A 17,083-nucleotide genomic window follows, 5' to 3' on the forward strand; every position below is an offset into this window, starting at 1 on the left:
ACAGGGTCTCCCTGTAGCCCCAGTTGGCCTGAAACTTACTATGTAGACCAGGCTAGCCTCGAGCTCACATAGAGCTCACAGAGATCCATCTGCCTGCCTCTGCCTCCTGAGTGCTGGGATTAATGGTATGCCCTACCATGCCTGGCTCCAGAGATTGTTCTTTAATCGCTTGACTCATGAAATCTCAAGGAATGAGTCAATCTTTCTTTTTAAATTTGTTAAATGTCCAACCCAGCTCCTTTGATGAATTCTCGTATCTAACTTCACCCATCTCTTCCCAATGATCTGGTGATTACACGACTCTACTTTTCCTTAAAGACTTTAGGATCAGGTCAAAGTTTTCTGTACCAGCTCTTCTGTCACCATTCTTGGGAGGAGCTGGAGCCTCCTACAGTACCATCTCAGCCTACTCTGCAGAGTCTCATCTATTATACCATCACTCCTATAACCCATATTTCTGCCGCTGCCACATTTTTCTGCTTCTGTATTTTTGCATTCATAGTATTCTTATCTCCTACAATGTCCCTCTTAATTGTTACCATGTGAAATTCTACTCATCTTCAAATGTTTCCCCCATCTCCTAGAAGTAACTTTCTGTGACTGTGAGATGCATCCCCAGCAAATATACCCCCTTTACTTTTCGGTAACTATTCCAGTTCATTGGGAAGTACAGCTATACAGACCCATCTGAAAGACACATCTCAGCTTCCTGTGAACTTAGGTGTACTCATGGGACTAAATTTTAGCTAACAAGGTATAAATGAAGATTAAAAAAATAATAATAAAGTTTTTACTGAATGTTTTTGTATTTCATACATAAAATCATTTTTTACCCCCTTCCCCTTTGGCACCCTCCAATAGCCCCCCCCCCCCACTGGAGTTCATACATTCTGTCATTTGTATTAAGACCTATTATATAAAGTTAGTGTCCCAAGATGCCCCTTATTGCAAGCTCATCCACTGGGGCTTAGTCAGGCTATCTAGAGTCTCTCCCTTCAAGAAGATCAGCTCTTCCTCACCCAGCACTAATCAGCTGCCAAGAATTCTTCAACTAAAATTGGGACATGCTGTTTATTTCCACAGTTCTGTGCTGGGTTTTTGTCTGCCTAAATTTGCATGGGTCGTGTGCATGCTGACACCATTGCTGTAGGTTTGTATGAGAAGGGTCCCTGGTGTCTGTAGGACTATTTCCATATGGTCATGCACCTCTTCCCTGGCTCTTACAATCTTTCTGCCCCCTCTTCCACAATGGTCCCTGAGCCTTGCTTCATTCTTTCTTATTGCTATTCTACCTCAAATGAGACTATAATAGTTCTATAGGCATCAGGCTCATGAGGGGCATGCCTAAGAGAACAGGCTTCTGACAATTTCGTAGCTCTATAGTATAAGCTTATAAAGCAAGAAATAAATCTTGATGTTGTTTAGGCCATGGAAAGTATAAATTTTTCTGTTGTACTCAGCTGAACCTAATCCTTAATGACACATTTTTGAATACTCTGTATCTCTTTTATCTCTTTTATAGACTCGAACAGAACAGAACATCTATTGTACGCCTCACTTCAGAGGACTGCTTCAAATCTAGCATGTCTACTGAACATGATTTGTTTTGAGACAGAGTCTCACTGTATGGACCAGGCAGCTTCTGCCTTCCCAGTATTGGGATTTTAGGCATGTTCTATAATACCCTGCCTGAAATGATTTAATTATTAAATATTCAGATAAGCCTCTGTTCAAACTTCAAAGTACTTCATATTTCACATATATATTCACTTGCAAAAAATTCAATATATTTTTATTTTCATTCTAATTTCCCAAATCAATTAAACTTATTAAGAAAAGCCAGGCCTGATGATACACATTTGTGATCCTAGCACTTGATAGGCGGAGTCAGGGGAAATCAAAGTTCAAGGTCAGTCTGGAGACACTGTCTCAAAAAAAAAAATTTTTTTATTAAGAAAATTCTCAAAAGGTGTTTATCAAGGAAGCAAAAATGAGAAAAAAAAATAGGGAAAATGCATAAAGAGGACCTTAAATAATCACATTTCACGAAGACAAAAAAAATTCTCAAGATATTTCTTTATACATAGTTTATAGCCATAAGCTATCAAATTAAATCACTTTTGTATGCAACTCCTTCCTTCAAATACAGCAATTGCAGAATTTTAATGAACTCTAGGGCTAAGGCTACCTGGAGCGAAGATGTTCTGAAAATGTTGATAGCATTAGCATACTACTGCTTATATCCTACGTGATTTTAAGAAGTCCATTTTCATCCTACACTAAACTTACATATTATATTAAAGGAATGAGGCTTCAGCTAACTTCTTTTTATGTGTATGAGTATACTGCCTGCATGTGTGTACATATATTCCTGTGGAGGTCAGAAGAGGGCATCGGATCCCCTGGAACTGGAATTACCGTTGTTAGCCACCATAGGGGTGCTGGAATTTGAACGTGAGTCCTCTGCAAGAGCAGCCAGCAATCTTAACCACTGAGCCATGTCTCCAGTCCGAGATAACATTTTAGTTAAACAGATTCTTAAAATCTTATAATTTGGATTATAATCTTTGTCACAAACATCAAAGCTTAAAAGAGAAATCCCTTATCTAAGACCTTTCTATTCCCCATACATTAACATAGTTCCATGTGGCTCGAAACTATTCCAATTATATGATATATATGCATCATATGTATCAATTATATGTATAATTGTAATTGATACATATATCAATTCACTAGCTATGTGATTTGGGGTAAGTTTTTTTGGGGGGAATCTTTTAGAGACAGGGTCTCCCCGTAGCCCCAGCTGTCCTGAAACTCACTATGTAGACCAGGCTGGCCTTGAACTCACAGAGATCCGCCTGCCTCTGCCTCCCAAGTGCTGGGTTCAAACGTGTGCGCCACTGCGCCTGGCTTGGGGCAAGTTATTTAAAGTCTTAAATTTCTTAACTTTAAAAGGAGCATGGTGGTGCACACCTTTAAACCCAGTACTTGGGAGGCAGAGCCAGGCGGATCTCTGTGAGACCATGCCCAGCCCGGTCTACATAGGGAGTTCTAGGCCAGATGGGGCTACAGGAAGATCTTGTCTCAAAATAAATTAAAAAGTAAAAATAAATGAAATTTTAAAAAATAGGGACCAAAATACGCACCATCTATTCATATGAAAGAATTCAATTACGAAATTTATGTAAAGAACTCAAAAAAAATTACCTGACATGAAGTAAATACTCCATCAGTGGTTACTATTATCATTAGTACTATTATTAATCAAAAGCTTGCTAACTTATAAGGGCAAAACAAATGAACACCCTCATTTTATAGTTATGCTATTTAATATTAAATATTTAAGTTTTTGTTTAAATATCATAAATGGTTACAAAAGCTAAATGTATTTTGGCATCATCTAACAAAGATCATGGTTTTAAAAAAAAAACTCTTAATTTCCTATCAAGTTAAGAGCTGAAATTTAACATACACACGATTTTATTTTATTTGGTGCCAGATAAGAAATTTAAGCCCTTCTTTTCATTATTAATGTATTCCAATTGTTCATGTTTCTCCATTTACTGTGGGGAATTAGGTACAGAATTTGTGGATTAGGTACAAAATTTATCAAATACATACATAAAACATTCTCAGACTATGCCTTAGTAACAAGTTCATACAATTAAATCTGAAAACCCATTATGAATAAAAATTAAAAATAAAAATTTCATGTACCTGAGATTCATGTGGAATGAAGGAAATGTTTATTTCTTTACATCTTCTTATTGACTTGGAGCATGCCTTAATTTTGTTGAAGAGACTGTCAGGGCAAACTGAGGGGCAAAAAAAAAAAGCATACAGTTCCATCTAAGCCTTTATTCCTTTTGAATAAATCATCTCGACACTTAAGAGTATTTTATGAGGACAGAGACAATCTACTACAAGGCATGAAACAGACTTCTTAAAGCAAGGACTCTCATAGCAGAAATGCAACATAATGTAGATATAGATGGCACCTTAATTTTGAAATATTAACACAACAAAAACAGAAATGTGTCTCGGGACTCTCTTTCCTCTCTTCTGCTTTCTATTTGAATGTACACCATAAGAAAAATGGCAGATTTTTCTCTATTTGAATGTATACCATAGTAAGAAAAATATGACAGATTTTTCTCCTGTAAGATAGCCAAACAATAAGGCTCTTTTCTTCACTGCCTTCTCATAACCCTGTTTTGTTTTGTTTTTTGGTGTTTTTGAGATAGGCTCTCCTGGTAGTCCCACCTGGCTGGAACTCACTATGTAGACCAGGCTGGCCTTGAACTCACAGAGATCTGCCTGCCTCTGCCTCCCAAGCGCTGGGATTAAAGGCATGCGCCACCATGCCCTGCTCAACCTTGTTAATAATAAAAAAATCCCTGATTGGAATTTTGATTAAATATTGTTTCCTGCCACCAACATAAAAATCTGAGAGCTTGCTATACAAGCAAGTGACTGTCATTTGAAACTAGTTAAAAATGGTTTCCTTTAACCTTCCATCATTATAACAACTTGGTATAGGAGCTCATATTAGGATACTTTACTATATTTAGATTCTTTCTAGTTTATAATAAATGACATACAAAAAAAATCACTCAAATCATTTTATAAAAAGTGGACACTCCAAAGTTAATAGGATGTTAAACAATGAGGTAATAACCTTTAAAAAGCTACTTACAGTCAGTGAAGTATATATATGCTGCTTTATATTTGTTCTCTGATTTACTTGCAAAATCTCGTAAGAAACAATCTATAGACTTAAAAAAAGACATTAACATATATTTTATTAAATATGGACTTAAATATGTCAGCTTTGAAATAACTAAGATTATTTTATTTTAACAAAATAAATCCTTACTGGCTAAAAGTTCAATTTATAAACTGATTTTTAAAGAGAATTATCTCTCCAGTCATATAATAAGGCAACAAGAAGGAAGGTAATATGAATGAACAGGTGCTAATACTGCCAATGAAGAGGTTTAGGCCTGAAGCAATGAAGAATAAGACTACTGGAAAATAACAGATGGATGAAATGAGAGGTCAGGTACCAGGAAGCCAAGGTACTGCAGCATCACTGACATGAGACCAGAGGGCTGAAGAGATGGCTCAGTAGTTAAGCGCACTGGCTGCTCTTTTGGAGAACCTAGATTTGGTTCCCAGCACTGGCATGGCAGCTACCAATCATCTGTAACTCTGGCTCCAGGGGATCCAATGTTCTCTTCTGGCCTCAGCAGACACTGCACACACGTGGTGCACTTACATGCATGCAGGTAAAACTCTCACACACAAAAAAATAAAAAAAATATTTTTTTGGTGTTTTTGAGACAGGGTATCCCTGTAGCCCCAGCTGGCCTGGAACTCACTGTGTCGACCAGGCAAGCCTGGAACTCACAGAGATCTACCTGCCTCTGCCTCCCAAGTGCTGGGATTAAAGGCGTGCACTACCACATCTGGCAATAAAAATATTTTTAAAAGAAAAATAAAATTGCTGAGACTTAGCACTGGAGAATTTTAAACAGAGTGATAATAAGGAAGGAGCTAAATTAAGGGATTACAATAAAAGACTATGGCTCAATATGGTAGTTTTAAAAAGCAAGACAATCATTTAACTGCACAAATGAAGAAAGTGAGTTTAATATCTCTCCTCTGTTTGACCCTTTTTCTCTTGGAAATCCTAGAACTATATTTCTGTAACATTACATGGATCTATCTTCTAAGTCCTTATCTTTTCTTCCGTGATTTCTATGACTTACTGCTGAGCCATCTCTCCAGCCCTGATTTCTATGACTTTTTTCTTTTTTGCCATTGGATCTTGCAGGCCATGAATTCAAATTTCAAGAGATTATCCTCTCCTTCAATTAACTGTTTAGTAAGAAATCACACTCTGAGCTTTAAAAACGGTTTTAGGAGCTATATAAGGCCTTCTACAGGTATACTCTTTTTCTGTTCAGGATGGCAAACTCTTCAAGCAGCTCTCTTTTGCTAGCTAGATGTTTTCTTCATTTCACTGTACTTCCTCCATCTGGTGCTGCAACTTCTTAGCTCTATTGCTAGTTATGCTGATTTTTTTTTAAAGGCTTAGTTTTATTATTTCCAATACTGGAAGGAGAGTCATCTCAGTACAAGTATTTCTTTTTCCTTTGGTGAAATCTGAACGGGGGGGGGAGGCTCAATAATAATGTGTGGTACATTAAATCTTGATGTTGCTCTTACTCTTCAATAAACTTCAATAAGCCTCCTACCTAATCCATTCTAATTTCAACCATTAATTGGCTAGGCATTTACTTTTCTGTCTATTTTGTAAGTTAAATCTCAGTCTCAGCTCCATTAAAATGGACATGTACACCCTTGCAGTTCAGAGAAATGTAAGATCTGCTGCAAATCAAATGCAGTTCATCATATAAAAAAACCACATATATCATATATTTTGGTCATTTCTTTACGTGGACACATTACTGCAGTCTAGAGTCGATTGGCTATCATTAATAATACTCCAAACTCAACATATTACAAGGTTCCCGTTAGGCTATTTGGTGCTTGCCTTAAGGGCAACATGCTGGCAAAAGCATTTTTATGCCATTCCTGATGCCAAATAATGACTTCTCAAATCCTCAGAGAATTTTTTTAGTGGACTTTAAAAGCTGCTTGCTTTTCTTTACCAACTCATTTGAAGCTTACGTTTAGCTGTGAGAAGATCCTAAACACAGCCACTTCCACAAGAGGAGGAAGACATGAAGTCTTCCCAAGGGCAAAACCACCAAAACAAAGGAGACAAACCATTAAGCCCTGCTGAGACATCAACTGACCTTTCCCTTAGAATTCACAGATGTGTTCCAGCCAACTCTTCCTAAAATCTGTTTCTTTATGATCCTTGTCTAGGAACTCTGATGCTGGTCCCTGGGTACTGTCCCAGATAATGAACTAGCAAATCTCACAATATGGTTTTTCACAGTACTCCCAAGAACTCCAAGATCTGATGTGCACAGAGGCCTGTAGGACACAGCAGGCAATTGATTCATGATGAGAAGAGAAAACTGGAGTTGGCTGAGTAGGTATGAGAGTCACATTCAGGCAGCACCTTCTCTGAGCCTTTTGCTACTTTACTAAATATGTAATTCTGTATCCTGCTTTTGTCACTTAATATTAAAAGTTAATTCCTAGGTCATTAAATTCATAAAAACCTTATTTTTAATGGCCTTATGGTCTTTCATACTATTCTTTATTTGTCTGTTTTGGGGTTTTTTTGAGACACGGTCTGAAACTTGTTATATAGACTAGGTTGGCCTCAGTCTCACAGAGATCTATCCGGTCCTGCCTTCCAAGAGCTGGGATTAAAGGGTGAAGGGTGTACTATGTCCAGCCCCAGCATTCTTTTTTTTTTTTTTTTTTTTGAGACAAGGTCTCCCTGTAGCCCCCCCTTGAACTCACTATGTAGTTCAGGCTGGCCTTGAACTCACAGAGATCCACCTGCCTCTGCCTCCCTAGTGCTGAGACTAAAAGGCATGCGCCACCATGCCCGGCTTAGCATTCTTTATTAATTCTAAGAATTTAATTGACTTATTCCTATCAGCTTAATTTGATCACTTATTTCCTTACACCAAACTAAAACACAGAACATTTTAAAAAACCTTGTGACAATGACAAAGTATTTTCAAAAGGCTGTATCAATCTATAGTCCCACTAACAGCAAATGGCAGATTTGCTTCATTCCCCATAGATGGCTAGAATAAGTGTGGTGTGTGTGTGTTTGTGTGTATGCACCCAATCTTTATGACAATTTGCTAGGTGAAAAGTGTTTTGAACTTGCATTGTTTTTCCAATTATGGTTTTCCCTTGTAGTATTACATCAGGGATAAGTTATAAAAATGCCATTAAGGCCAGGCATGGTGAGTTCAAGGCCAGCCTGGTCTACAGAGTGAATTACAGGACAGCTGGGGCTACAGGAAGACCCTGTGTCAAAAAAGACCAAAAAAAAAAAAAGCCATTAAAACCCACTCAGCACTAGCAGTCGATATACAGAGAGCATGTTTTTTTGAGTGGGTTTTGCTGTTTGCTTCTCTACTGTCTGCTAGAGTTAGAAGTGAAATGAAACTGAAATTGCAAAATATATTCTTAGGTGGGAGTGAAAAAAAAGGTATTGAAAAATGCATTCTCAGAAATTACATAGAACTGGACATGGTGGCTCATGCCTATAATTCCAGTATGCAGGAGGCTGTGCCAGGAGGACTTAGAGAATTCAAGGCCAGCCTGGGCTACACAAGGAGAGCCTGTCTCAGAAAACAACCCCCCCCAAAAAAAACAAAAACGAAACAAAACAGCAACCCCCACCCCAAAAAACCCTCAAACAAACAAAAGGTTATTACACAGAAAAAAAATGAATCTGATACTATACTTGGTTCTAAGTTTGGCTTAGAAAGTAAAAACCGTGCTGTTAGAATAAAAATTGGAGAAATTTCTATGACATAAAAAAACAAAAACAGGGCTGGGCATGGTGGCACATGCCTTTAATCCCAGAACTCATGAGGCAGAGGCAGGCGGATCTCCGTGAGTTCAAGGCCAGCTGGTCTACATAATGAGTTCCAGGACAGCTGGGGCTACAGGGAGACCCTGTCTCAAAAAGACCAAAAAAACAAAACAAAACAAAACAAAACAAAACACATATACACCCTGGGCATGGTAGTGCATACCTTTAATTCCAGCACTTAGGAGGCAGAGGCAGGCACATCTCTGTGAGATGGAGGCCAGCCTGGTCTACATAGTAAATTCCAGGCAGGCTGGGGCTACAGAAGACCCTGTCCAAACAAAATGTATACACACACACACACACACACACACACACACACACACACACACTACAAATTCATACATATACATGTATATTATAGGACAATCACTAAAATAAAGATTTTTTAAAAATCTATATTCCCATCTCTTCCAAAGTTATGGTTCAACAGGAATTATGTGAATCACAGATTCTTCAAAGAAACTATCATTTTATATCATCAAATTCTGCTTGCATATATGGTAGAAGAAAGGAAATCTTTCCTTATACATTCTCACTGGGAGGAATACAAATAAAACAAAACACAGAAAAAAAACTTTTCTAAATAAAGCAGCTTATGAAAATACTCTTCTAATTAAGTGTGCTGTACTACTTTGAATTTCCTATTAGCAAATCATGAAAAGAGTAAAGAAACTTGTTTTAAGCTCAAGGACTGAGGGCCTGGAGAGATGGCTTGGTGGTTAAGAGTACTAGCTGCTCTTGCAGAGGACCTGTATTTGGGTCCTAGCATCTACACTGGGCAGATCACACCCATCTGTAACTTCAGTTCCAAGGGTCTAACACCTACTGGCTTCAGTGGGCATGTCCACACACGGTGATCATACATACAAGCAGAATCATATATATATATACAATATACACAAAATAAAAATAAAATGAATAAATTTTAAATAAGATCAAGGACCGAGAAGCCTTGCACACTCTATCACTGAGCTATACCCAACCGAAGAACCTACTTTCTGGAGACTTGAAATACTCACTTTTGATGTTGGAGAGATAAAGTAAAGAGCTTTCATTTGTCTGACAGGTTCACGGTTCTTATAAATATTCTCTATAACTGACAACAGCAAAAAAAAGTCATTTGATATAACCAAATCTTACAACAATTTAAAAATAAACTTTACTGTATTTTCTATTTATAATAATAACAGGAAAATGCATTTTTGTATATAAGGTTTACTTTTTCATTCAATAAATCAATAAATCCTTAAAAAACCTATCTTCTCTGAGACTAAGCTATATGTGGAATTGTGTTTTCATCATGAGGAAAAAAAAGATAAAGCAGACACTTTAGATAGGCCTCCAAGAATACAGCATAAACAATCACTATGCCAAGAAGAAACCAATAAAATGAATTAAAAATTCAAATGCTATTTCTTTTTTTTTTTCTCCAAATATATACTTCTTGGGGTCAGTGAGTTGACTCAGAAATTAGAGGCACCTACCACCAAGCCTGATGACCCCCCCCGCAACATCCACATGGTGAAAGAACTACAGAGTGTCATATGGTCTCCACACATGAGCCATGCCATATGTGCCCCCATACAAAAATAAATAAAAACGCAATGAAATTTTGAATTTTAAAAATTATGTATTTAAAAAAATATGCTTCGATAATAGCAAATATGATACTGGTTACACCAGTCTACACACTTTACATGGATTATTTTTAAACTTCGTAAGAACAAAGAAGCTACGTAAGAGCTTCAAAAATGAAACACTAACCCTCAACCCTTCCCTATCCTGGAAAACCTCCTCCAAATGAAATGTCCAATAGCCATCTATTATTACTACTATGCTTGGAGAATGATGTACATGTTTTGACACTGTGAAAATGAAATCTGTTAACTAACAGCAGGAAATGCTACTTCTTCATTCATTGAAAAGTATGTTATATGGCTTTTAATCATTCCAAGTGAAAGGAATAATCTAATTCCCAGTCTATTTTTAAAAGATTTGTACTTAGGGGCTGGAGAGATGGCTCAGTGGTTAAGAACACTGGTAATTCTTGCAGAAGACACTGGTTGTTCCTGCAGAAGACCTGGGTTCGAATCCCAGCACTCACATGGCAGCTAACAACTGTCTGTAACTCCAGTTCCAGGGGATCCAACAGCCTCTTCTGACCTCCACGGGCATTGCATGACATGGGTGCACTTATCTACATGCAGGCAATACACTCATATTTAAAAAGATTTGTACTTGATTTTATGGGTGATGGATCGAGAAATAGTCTCATGTAGCTCAGGCTTGCCTCAAACTTGCTATGTAGCTAAGGATGACCTTGAAGTCCTGATCCTCCTGCCTCCACCACCTAAGTGTTAGGATTATAGACATGTACTACCATGTTCGGTTTCCCCATCTATTTCTTTTTATCTTTTTATTTTTATTTTTTTATGTGTATGAATGTTTTGTTTACATGTATGTAAGTACAATGCCTGTAGAAGACTGACGGTGTCAGATTCCCCCCAGAACTGGAGTTACAGTGAGTTGTTAGCCACCAAGTAAGATGCTTAACTGAACCTGGTTCCTCTGCAAGAATAGTCAGTGCCCAAGTCATCTCTCCAGGCAACCCCCCATCTCCCTCCGTCCCTCCTTCCTTCCTTCCCTTTCCCCTCCCCTCCTTCTCTCCCTCTTCTCCTCCCTCCCCTCTTTTTTTTGCCTTAGTCTTTTCATTTTTAATATTTTTATTGAGTTGTTATGCATTTCATATAATACATCTTAATCAAATTTAGCCCCCCATACCAGATTTCAGGTATTCAGTTATATATGTTAAGTCCTATCTGGTCAAGCATTTCTATGCAGGGATCCCTCTGTGCAAGTTCATCCACTGGGTCTAGTCAGCCTATCTAGAGTCACTCCCTTTAAGAAGAGCTACTCTCCCTCACCCCACAGCAATCATTTGCCAATAGTTTCTTGGCTAGGGTTGGGGCCTGATTCCCATTTTCCCTGTTTTATGCTGGGGTTTGTCTGAGTCAGCCTGGGTCTTATGCATACTGTCAGCATTTCTGCAAGTTCATATAAACAAGTGGTCTGAAAACGTCTGTTTTGTTATTTTCATGCACCAACCCTGGCTCTTACAATCTTTCCGTCACCTCTTCTACAATGGTCCGAGCTGTGGGTGAGTGAGGTTTAATATAGGAACCCTATCTAGGGACACGTATTCTGCAGTCTTTTACTGGTCTCCAAAACTTAGCCAGTTGTGGCCTTCTGTGTGCATTGTGGTCTGTTGTAGGAGGAAGCTTTGCTGGTGAGAGTTGAGGGATATATTAGTATTCTCTCTACCCACCCTGTTCTACTATGTTTCATGAGCCTTAGGTGTAGAGATTCCATTGTAGATGTGTCACTTAAAACTGGGAGTCTCTCAAACCCTTTCTTTTCTGAGACAGGGTCTCCCTATAGTCCCAGCTGGAACTAGCTATGTATACCAGGCTGGTCTCAAACTCAGGGATCTGCCTGCCTCTGCCTCCCAAGTATTGGAATTAAAGGTATGTGCCACCATGACAGATTATTTTCACAGATGACCAGCACGACAACAGAAAATCTGATCAATGAATAGGTTGATGCCAAGTTTCACAGAGGAATTCTTAGGAAAGCTGAGAAACTTGGAATATAACAATTACATACAATGACTGATTAAAACAGAGTAAATCTAGGTGACTATAAAAGATATCAAGAATATTCCATCTGCAATCCTAGCAAATGTTTCTCAAAGAAAGTCTTCTGTGTTCAAATAAGTTTGGAAAATGGTTACTCTACTGTTTCCCAGGGAATCTACATATACAATGACATGTAAAAGATCTAAAAAGTCTGAAAGAAACTTGTTTTTGCCTTGTTTAATACTACTTCCCAAGTTTATTGGGCACAGAATCCTTTCCTTAAAAAGTATAAGGAGTTCATGGTCAGCCTTGGCTACATAGCAAGTTTAAGGCCAGCCTAGGTTACACGAAATTCCATATCAAAAGGAAACAACCCTTCCCTAAACAAACAAACAAACAAACAAATGCCATCAACACTGGACATAAAGCAATAAGACAGAATGAAAGCCCCTTGGAGCCTAATGATGCTGTAGCTTCTTGCTGCTCTCAGACGTTTATCAAATGATCTCACTCTAGTTTCATATCAGAGTGGCCGCTAGAAATTTTAAACAGTTCCATGGCTTCATTAATATTTCTCTTATCTAGTAGTGGAAAAACTGAAGCTTTAATCTTTTAATTTCTAGTTTAGAGCTATTCTTAGTAAAGGCTATAAAAAAAACCCCACAATGCAATGAACATGCAGTGAACAAGAAATTATTTCATGCATAAACATCAAGACATAAATATTATATGGTCAGGATTTCTGGAGAATACTGGGTTTACTTTCAAATCTCCCAAGTTAGGAGTGACAAATCTATAAGGCTAGAGTCCTAAGAAAATAAAATGTCATCAAAAGTATAATTATCAGATAAAAGTTCTCAATTCTTTAAACTTTTCTGCTCAAAATGCAAAAGTATTCATGAAGAGGATTAGCAGTACTTACCAGTTATACCCTCTTCTAGAAGATCTGTCATTTTGCAACATGATGCCAAAAGCTTAGTGGTAAATTCATCTAAGAGCATTATCTTAAAACAAATACAAATTAAGAAACAGCATAAGTTTCTGATGGCCAATTCACAAAATTTTGGCAACTCCTCTTTTAGCTTGTATGATTTGGAGATTATATTTTCAATAATATATATGTAAGAATTTTATGTAAGGAAATACAAATATTTCTATTTTGAAGCAGAGCTTGCTCATTTTAAATATATCTAATATTTAATATAAAAATTTCTGAATATTAAAACTGTCATCTACAGAATTATTGCAATAAGCACTGTTCGCTTAGCAGTTACAATTACAAATGATATATTATCATCCTCACCTTCAGATAAAGGAAGCAAGGAAAATTCTTACAACTTGCACAAGGTACGAAAGATATTAAGTGGTACAACAATTTGAAGGTAAATAGCTTAGCTCCAGGTCTTATATTCTTCTGGAAGGAACCTAAGTACAACATTCTAAAGTCCTCAATACAAGAGCAAATTAAGCAATTTCTACCTTCCATTCGCCTTCTTTCCTGCAGTCATCGAACACTGTTGCTTTTATCTCTGTTAAGAAAAAAAGTAATCTAAATCAACAATAAGAAATATAAGACTATGCAAAAGGTCCAAAATCGCTGAGAAAAATTACAATTTGAAAATGTGTTAAACTACATAAAAATCATGTATTTGTTAAGTCACAGTAAAAATACAACTATTTTTAATACCTAACCTATAAACTGTAATATATTCTCAAATTGTTAGCATTTAAGAAGGGCTATTATAGGTGTACGAACATGACTAAAAAATATTTCTGAAAATATTATGATTTAGTTTTTCATTCTTTACTTAAATCTTAAGAACACAGCCCATAAGATCCTTTCCTAGCTCACTGCTAAATTACATTAAACAATCAAATCTGCATGAACTCTTTTCACCCTATTTATCACATTGTACTTTTCAATAACATATCTCATTATATTAGGAGACAAATATTAGGTCTTGATTTATAATTGATAAATATTAGTATGCTCTTTGCAATGATATTCAAAATCAAATATATTTTGAAATTAATTCATTGATTTATAAACCAGCTTCCTTTCGTGCTAAATAAATGTAAGTTGGGGCTGGAGGATGACTCAGCAGTTAAGAACACTTGCTCTTCCAGAGGACCTGGGTCAATTTCTAGCACCTACACACAGGTCGGCTCACAACTGTCTGTAACTCCAGTTATAGAGATTCTGACACCCTTTTCTGGCCTCCATAGGCACCCCACCTCACATGGTACACATACAGATGGGCAAGAACACACAATATACATAAATAAAAATAAATTTTTAAAAAAGTACACATAGGTAATTCACACACATACTTCCTTATATGATTTTTTTCGTATTTAATGTTAAACTAATTTTGAAAACTAATAATATGTAGTATATGATACATTAAATGGAATTAAATGTAAATTGTAGCATATCTTCCTTCACTAATTCTGGCTAATGAAATGATTATATAATTCATTGGTTTTTGAGACAGGATCTTATGTAGTAGGCTAGCCTCAAACTCACTAAAGGTTGAACTAATCCTCCTCTGCCTCTACCTCTACCTCCCAAATGTTTGGATCATAGGCATATGTCACCATGTCCAACTATAATTTATTTAAACTTTCTTTCTTTTCTTTCTTTTTTTTTTTTTTTTGGCTTTTTGAGACAGGGTCGCCCTACAGCCCCAACTGGCCTGGAACTTGTTCTGTAGACCAGGCTGGCCTTGAACTCACAGATCACAGAAATCTGTGTGCCTCTGTCTCCCAAGTGCTGGGATTACAGGCATGCGCCACCACACCCAGCTACTATTTAAACTTTTCTATCTTTATCTTTAAATTTGTCTTAAATAAATGCTTTGGGAAATTTACCACCAAGTTTTTGATACCATGTTATTTAAAAAAAAAAAAAAAAGGTAACTCTTCTTAGGTATTATTGTAATAAAAATTTGGTCTTTGTTCCTAGTTCCTGGCATAAATCTAAAACCCTTGAAACCTCCTGAGTGTCTACAGCATGTAGGTGACATGACTCCTGACAAGCTACAGTGAGGGGTTGGTTACCAGAAAGGTTACCATGTTGTGACTTCTAGGAAGGAAACAGGGACTAGAGGTATCCAATTACCAGTGGCCAATAATTTCATTGGTAAAGCCTACATAATGAAACCTCCATAACCCACCCACCCCCATCCTGGAAGGGTTTGAAGAGCTGAGTTTTTTAATGTACCCCATGTGTAGCAGTGGTGATACATGCAATTCCACAAGGATGAAAACTCCTGTGACTAGACCCTTCCAGACCTTATCCTACACACTTCTTCATCTGCCTGTTAATGTGCATGTTTGTATGTGTACACACTAGGTATTTATGTTGTTTATAATGCTAACACCAGTATCAGAATTAGACTGAATTGTAGGATACTCCATTGGTATCTGAAGAATTGGAGAATTTTTTGGCAAGAGGGAAAAATAACATATTTGGTGTTAAAAAAGGCACATATAGCTGGGCATGGTGGTACACACCTTTAATCCCAGCACTTGGGAGGCAGAGGCAGGAGGATCTCTGTGAGCTCAAGGCCAGCCTGGTCTACATAGTGAGTTCTAGGACAGCTGGGGCTACAGGGAGACCCTGTCTCAAAAAGACCAAAAAAAAAAAAAGTCACATGTAAAATAGTTAATACTCATCAAAAAACATGTGATCTACTGGGTGTGGTAGCACATGCCTTTAATCCCAGCACTTGGGAGGCAGAGGCAGGTGGATCTCTGGTGTGTTTGAGGCCAGCCTGGTCTACATAGTGAGTTCCAGGTCAGCTACAGGGAGACCCTGTCACAAAAAGACCAAAAAAGAAAACCAAAAAAACTTGTGATCTGGGACTGGCGAGAGCACTTAGTGTGTAATAATGTTTGCCTTGCAAAACTGACAACCTGAGTTTGATCCCTGGATTTCACAGTGGAAAGAGAGAATCAATTTCCTAAAGTTGTCTTCTGACATACCTCCACAACATACATGGTGGCATGTACATGGCCATGCATGCATGGGCACACACAGGCACACACAATTATTAAAATTGTGATTTGGATTTATTGTAATCAGGAAGACTCTAAAGTATCTAGAAATATCAGTTAAGGGGTTGGAGAGATGGCACCAACTGCTTTTGCAGAAGATGCAGGTTTGATTCCCAGTACCCACATGGAAGCTAACAACCATTCCTAACTTTAGTTCCAGCCGACGCTCTCTTCTGACTTTTGTGGACACTGCATAGCACGGGTGTACTTACGTCTAGGTAATGCATTCATACACATAAAATAAAAATAAAAAAATTTTTAAAAAGAAATATCAATTAAGGGGCTGGAGCGATGGCTCAGTAGTTAAGAGCATTGGCTGTTCTTGCAGAAGATCCGGGTTCGAATTCTAGCACCCACATAGCAACTAACAACCATCCATAACTTCAGTTCCAGGGGATCTGACACCCTTCTGTCCTCTGTGGGCATTGCACACAAAGATGCACTTACATATTGCAGGTAAGATGCTCATACACATAAAAATAAAAAAATAAAAAAAAGAATCTTTATGGGGCCAGGTGTAGTGGTGCACACCTTTCAACCCAGTACTTAGGAGACAGAGGTAGGTGGATCTCTGTGAGTTTCAGGCCAGCCTGGTCTACAAAGTGAGTTTCAGGCCAGCCTGGTCTACAAAGTGAGTTTCAGGCCAGCCAGAGTTAAATAGTGAGACCCTTTCTCAAAAAACAAATAAAAAAACAACAAACAAAACAAAAAAAAATCTTTTAAATATGGGTTAGATGGCTCAGTGAGTACTGCCAAGCCTGACCACTTAAGTTCCATCTCTGGGACCCACAAGGTGGAAAGAGAGAAGCAAGTACTAATGATTGTCTTCTGAGTGCACAGGAGT

At 37.6% G+C, this 17,083-nt stretch overlaps 1 protein-coding gene across 1 annotated transcript in view; it reads right to left on the reverse strand.

The window, feature by feature from the left end:
- Window positions 1-16,202, reverse strand: part of Stxbp3 (syntaxin binding protein 3) — a 44,808-nt gene extending 28,606 nt beyond the window's left edge. Inside the window, exons 1-6 of the mRNA XM_008850425.3 lie at window positions 16,168-16,202; window positions 13,660-13,729; window positions 13,103-13,184; window positions 9,565-9,641; window positions 4,700-4,778; window positions 3,721-3,818 (exon numbers count right to left, since the gene is read on the reverse strand). Of these exons, the coding sequence (XP_008848647.2) occupies window positions 3,721-3,818; window positions 4,700-4,778; window positions 9,565-9,641; window positions 13,103-13,184; window positions 13,660-13,729; window positions 16,168-16,202 (441 nt within the window). The remainder of the gene's footprint in view (window positions 1-3,720; window positions 3,819-4,699; window positions 4,779-9,564; window positions 9,642-13,102; window positions 13,185-13,659; window positions 13,730-16,167) is intronic.
- Window positions 16,203-17,083: the final 881 nt, after the last annotated feature.

This window comes from Nannospalax galili, unplaced genomic scaffold (genome assembly GCF_000622305.1).
Source record: "Nannospalax galili isolate Female #2095 unplaced genomic scaffold, S.galili_v1.0 scaffold5, whole genome shotgun sequence".
Lineage (NCBI taxonomy): Eukaryota > Metazoa > Chordata > Mammalia > Rodentia > Spalacidae > Nannospalax > Nannospalax galili.